Below are 5587 nucleotides of genomic sequence, written 5' to 3'. Positions count from 1 at the left end.
ATGCCACATTGATAAATAATTCAATTAATGCTAATACATAAAAATGAAAAATAATATAATTATAAATTTATATATTTTTATTAACATTAAATTAATGTACAATGTACTTACAAAATGCGATTTAATATGAGAAATTCTTATTGTTCATCATATTTTCAGGCAATGCATATTTGTTCTACTATCTGGGAGTTGTAATTATTTGTATTATCATTATTATTATCTTATGCATCTGTACGGCACGAAAAATCGCACACTACGAAAAGGACATTGCACATTACCTGAAAGATTCGGAGAGCCGACGTTATAAAGACAACAAGCAATGGTACATAAGCAATATTTTTGCATCAATGCGTCATAATTTATGTCATTAATGATATATATCGAGATATTAATAAAAAAAAATTTATTATTATATTTTGGCATTTCTGTGCGGCAGCTTTGTTGTGTTTTGATAATTAATCTTAAAAAGGTGCAAACATCGCTGCTGCTTCAAGAACGCTCGCGTTTTCTTAAGAAAATTTGTGATTTTTGTGAAGATAATAAACAACAGTAAAAATAAAGTTAAAGCGTAAATGTTTCTTATTTCATAAGAACAATAATCGCATTTCTTAAAAATTTATTATCTTTTTTGTCTTTTTTTCTCTTTCCTTCTTTCTCTCTTTCTAAGTATAAAACTAGCATTATTAATTTTAAATTTTATTTGATTAATGTAGCATTTATTGGTATTATTTAGAGTTATCTAGATAATTATGATTTCTCGAAAATATTTATCTTTATTAAACATGAAAAAAAACTTCGAATATATTCAATCATAAACTTATTAATAACTATCGAGGATATAAAATATTTATTTTTTCAATTATTTAATTATCTCATTCAATTATTTTATTTAATTATTTTGCAGGTTTGGGCTGTACCTGGAAGCATTTAAAGTCCTATTTATCTTTATATGCGTAAAACATTTTATGTATGCTACACAATTGTTCTGTGAGGAATGGTCATCTTCCCTGCGGTATATGTATGCTGCGCTGGATGTCATAGAGCAGTTTTGCATCTTCATCATATTTGTATGGAAGAAGAAGATTAGGCAGCTATTGCTGAAGCAATTCGGTTGCCAGAATCAAAGTCTGTTTTCAGCAAGTCAACACGTTATCGCATCTTCAAACAGTAACATGTCAGAGACGACTTCACTGTAGGAAAAGATCAGTTTCTACGGAAAAGCTAACTATCGCGTAAAGAGTTCATCCGATTCAACCGATTTTTAGTGCTAGTAAACGCGACAAAAGAATTCTATCATAGATCAAAGTCGACAATTATCCAGTGATTAATTACAGTGCTATAACAATTTTTAAACGATGATATTTGTATCATATTTGAATCGTTTTGTGTAACAGAATAATGGTCGTAATCTCTACTTGTCAAATACATATTTGTCTATTTCTCGTCTCTTTTTTTGTCCTCTGATTTTTATTCTTTAATGATATATTTGTAAGTCTTTTTTTTTAATTTTCTTTGCAATTCGCATTTTCTAATTTTTTGATAACATTTTTTATTAACATTATCAGAGAACTGTTGAAACATTTACTTGACTCGGACATAATAATATTATTAAATTATCTTATATTCACTTTATTATTAGTAATGTAATAGAAACATATTGTATCAAGTGTGCATATCGATTGCTAAGTATATGATATTATTCATTATGTATGCATAAAATATGTTTTTGTTACCAGACACTCATACATACATACACTCATACACACACACACGCGCGCGCTCGCGCGCAGGCGTGATAAGATTTTTTTTGCATTTGTACTTGATTAATTCCTTTCCGATGTAAATCTTTCGATTCTATATATCATTATGTAATATAAGTGAAAAATCTTCATTATTTACTCGCTTTCTAATCGCTTTGTAAAGTTGTTCTTATTGTTAGATATTATAGTAGGAGAAAACGGAGCAAGTTGTGACAGGAGCATGTTGAGATAATTCATTTAAATTTCGCACCCTTTGAAATTAACTACGAAAGTGATACTAGTATAGCTTTATAGCCAACTTTCAAATATAAGTATAATTTTCGCATCATTCAAGTATTGCTCTTTAAGAAAAATAAAAGTTTATAATTTTAAACAAAAGTAAAATAAAATAATTATTTTTGAAGTTATTTATAAGATTATAAGAAGATACTATTGGTAAGAGTGTTTTGTTAAAATTATAATAAATTTTTATTGAAGCATTAACTTTCTAAATAGCTAAGCGTCCTTTACCTTTGAAAATGCTCAGTATGTATAATAATGTTATAAATCCGTATTAGTTCTAGAAGTAACAACCGCGGATTTTTTCTGTGCTCTATAAAATATCATGAGAAAGATAATCAAATACCGAGCTTATATTAAATATGAAGTTTCGAGTAAATTTTACAAAAATAGCAAGGATGATTCCACATTATATGGCCGCCATGGAACTTCCAATGGAAATGACAATAAAAACTATATTGGTCCAAACTAATCTAAAATTATCTTGCCGTTGAATTGAGTTTAAATTATTATCTGTAGTTTCGTCAAGACCAAACTTATTATTCAAAAATTATTCTGTATAAGTGACTTTGCAGCACTAAATAAACCGCTTCATCAACGCTATTGACTAATCGTCAGTCCCAGTAATCTCATATTATTATCTGCACTAATTCCCGTATTAGTATCTTTTACTGGTTGTTCTTTTGCTTGTCTCGAAAAAAAGGTCACGGCGAAATTGGCCACAGTATTAGTTTTATCATAGCCATTCAGTGAAATTGTTGGAATTGATGTATTAACATGATTGTTAACGACAACATTGGTATATTTGACCTCGAAGAATTTTTTGTATTTCTCTGGTTGATAAGAAGAAAATAATACACCCACAAATATGGTGTTTTAATGGACTTTTTACAATTTTTATACATTTTCCCCATATTTTAACAGCAAATGAATGTTACCACGTGATTATACGCCCAAAAAACTATAAGAAACCATGCAAATTCTAGTTCCGGCTGAGGGCAAAAATCGACGACTTTTTAACATACTTCTTTATCTGTTAGCTTGTACGTATTCAAATTTTTCAATCTGCTGTAAACAATTGAGCTTACGATTAATGGAAGCTCTTATCTTGAACAGATTTATGTTTCACGTATCATATTTCTACGATACATTTATTATATTTTTTCTTGTTATTATTATATATAATATAGATATCTTGTTTAAATTTAATTTTAATTAGTTAAAAAGGTGTATCGTGTTAATATAATTTGATATTTAGATGTTCCAGACGATATTTATTATAAATATAAATTTTAGAAGTTATAAAAGTATATTTAAACATAAATTAAATAATCAAAGAATATAATGGAATTTTCTTTTTGATAACAGAATAATCTTTTTGATAATAATTGTATAATTTTATCTTTATATACACAAAAAATGATTATATAATTCTATTTTCGTATAATACAAAATTTAAATTTATTTTATATATATACATACATATATACCAATTAAATTTTTATTAATTTTCCTAAAAATATATACTTATTAAAGATATATACACAAATAAATTTTATTTTGAATAAAATAAATATATTTAGATTTAAATTTTATAATGCAACAAATATAAAAATGGATGTAAACTGGAAGCCATCCTAAGCCGGAAGGCAAAGATTAATAAATACAATACAATACAAAAATACAATATTTATATTTTTCTCTTTTCTGCTGTTATTGAAAGTAACATCACATACAGGATTTTGTATGTTAAAATTGCAATCTCACTTTAATAATGTTTCTGGAAATAAAATATTTATCTGTTCGAGCGCCACAAGATAAATACATATAACTAGCTAGCGGAAATGTTTGAGATAGTGATTAATGCGATAGAATTTTTGATTATAGTTATAAAAATTGTATTTTTTAATTACTCCTGCTCTCGTCATGCATCAGTATTCTGTTTTCTTTGAACACATATTAAAGTGATTCGGGATATCAATCTCCAAAAATAAAATTGCGGGGTTCAATAAAATTAATCTTTCGTCGAACTAATGGTATTGTTCTTGACAGATCACGGACTTGACTTATTAACGAGATGCTTATTTATTGGCCTATTTATCATTTTCTTGCTAATACACTCTTTGTGTGTGAGTATAAAAATAATTTATAATTTATTGGAACAAGATTATCAACAAAACCATCACAATCTAACAATATCACTCGCTTTTATGTTTCCTTGCCTTACTGTGGCTGCTGAATATTTAACAATAAATAAGCAATTCGTTTTTTCCAAGTAAATTGGATGTGTCAAAACATCGACAATATGCGGAGAAAATCTTGCGTTTTGCTATTGCGTGTTTCTACTAATCGTTTCATTTTTAGTACTTTATCTAAATTCTACGAAAGACCATAATTCGATGATGCGATACGAGCTTGACGAGGATACCATAAGAAACCGTGGCTATTGCTGTTAAGCCATTGTTATCTTCGATATCCTGTAAAAAATAATTGTTAATAAATTTTTTGATGCGCGCAACAAACAAATATGAGATACGAACAACTGCAATCCGAATTTTGCATAGAATTCCACAGCTTCCATTTTAACAAACTTATTATCATTTATAAATTGAGATAGAAGAATGAATAAGATTTTTCCTACATTTGTATTTGATCAATTGTCTTCGAGTATAAATCGAGAATATATTAGTATCTTTGAAATCATCGCTATTTTCGATATCCTCTAAAAAATAGTTGTTTATGAATCTCTTAATGCGTAGAATATGAGATGCAGACAACTGCAGAACAGATTTTGCATAAAAATTTGTTAGGTATCGTTAATTCCGGATTTGCACTCGTATTACTCGACAATAATTTCCAACTCACGATCGAAAAACCAATTTGACCATTGTTTTTTTCGCCCATGTATATTAACATTTTATGATGCCGAACTTCGCGCTATTCTCAATTCTTATGAAATTTCTTACGACGCTCCATAGCAGTTTAATGACGTGTAAAATTATGAAGGAATCGTTGCAGCATCGTGCACAAGTGAGAGTGTTTGCATAGCAGGTTGTCCTGTGCTAGAGAAACGGCCAAAGGTGAGTTTTATGGAATTTAAATAAGAACAAGTTATAGCAAGCTTCTGCATCACAATAAAAAATGATTAAAAATGCAGCAAATAATGATTTTGAAAGTTATAAGTCAATCGTTCTGAATATAGAAGATTGAAGTACACGAAGTAATAAAAGCGCGTATAGTTTTGAAAGTTATAAGTCAATCGTTCTGAATATAGAAGATTGAAGGACACGAAGTAATAAAAGCGCGTATAGAAAAAAGATTAAACAATGGTTATCATTCATAGTTATCAAAAAAAATTATACCGTTGATTAAATGCGCGTATTTTAACAGACAAAAGTTCGAGACTTATCAGGTTTAGATTTCTTCCGTAATGTCCGATACGCTTTTATCGTCAAGTACCGCGATCATTTACTTACGTCAGAAGGCAGCTGAAACATTCACACGTGGATACAATGCATCGTTCCGCCTGCACGAGATACACCGTATCT

General features: G+C 28.6%; 1 protein-coding gene across 1 annotated transcript; it reads left to right on the top strand.

The window, feature by feature from the left end:
- Window positions 1-131: 131 nt before the first annotated feature.
- Window positions 132-1456, top strand: LOC115243067 (the record flags this gene model as incomplete). Its single annotated transcript, XM_029819742.1, has 2 exons — window positions 132-322; window positions 905-1456. Coding segments are annotated over 2 exons (483 nt in total), but the record flags the coding sequence as incomplete, so codon positions are not given.
- Window positions 1457-5587: the final 4131 nt, after the last annotated feature.

The sequence above is a fragment of the Formica exsecta genome, unplaced genomic scaffold (genome assembly GCF_003651465.1).
Source record: "Formica exsecta isolate Colony F162 unplaced genomic scaffold, ASM365146v1 scaffold685, whole genome shotgun sequence".
Taxonomy (NCBI): Eukaryota; Metazoa; Arthropoda; class Insecta; order Hymenoptera; family Formicidae; genus Formica; species Formica exsecta.
This window is presented reverse-complemented; position numbering and strand designations above follow the sequence as displayed.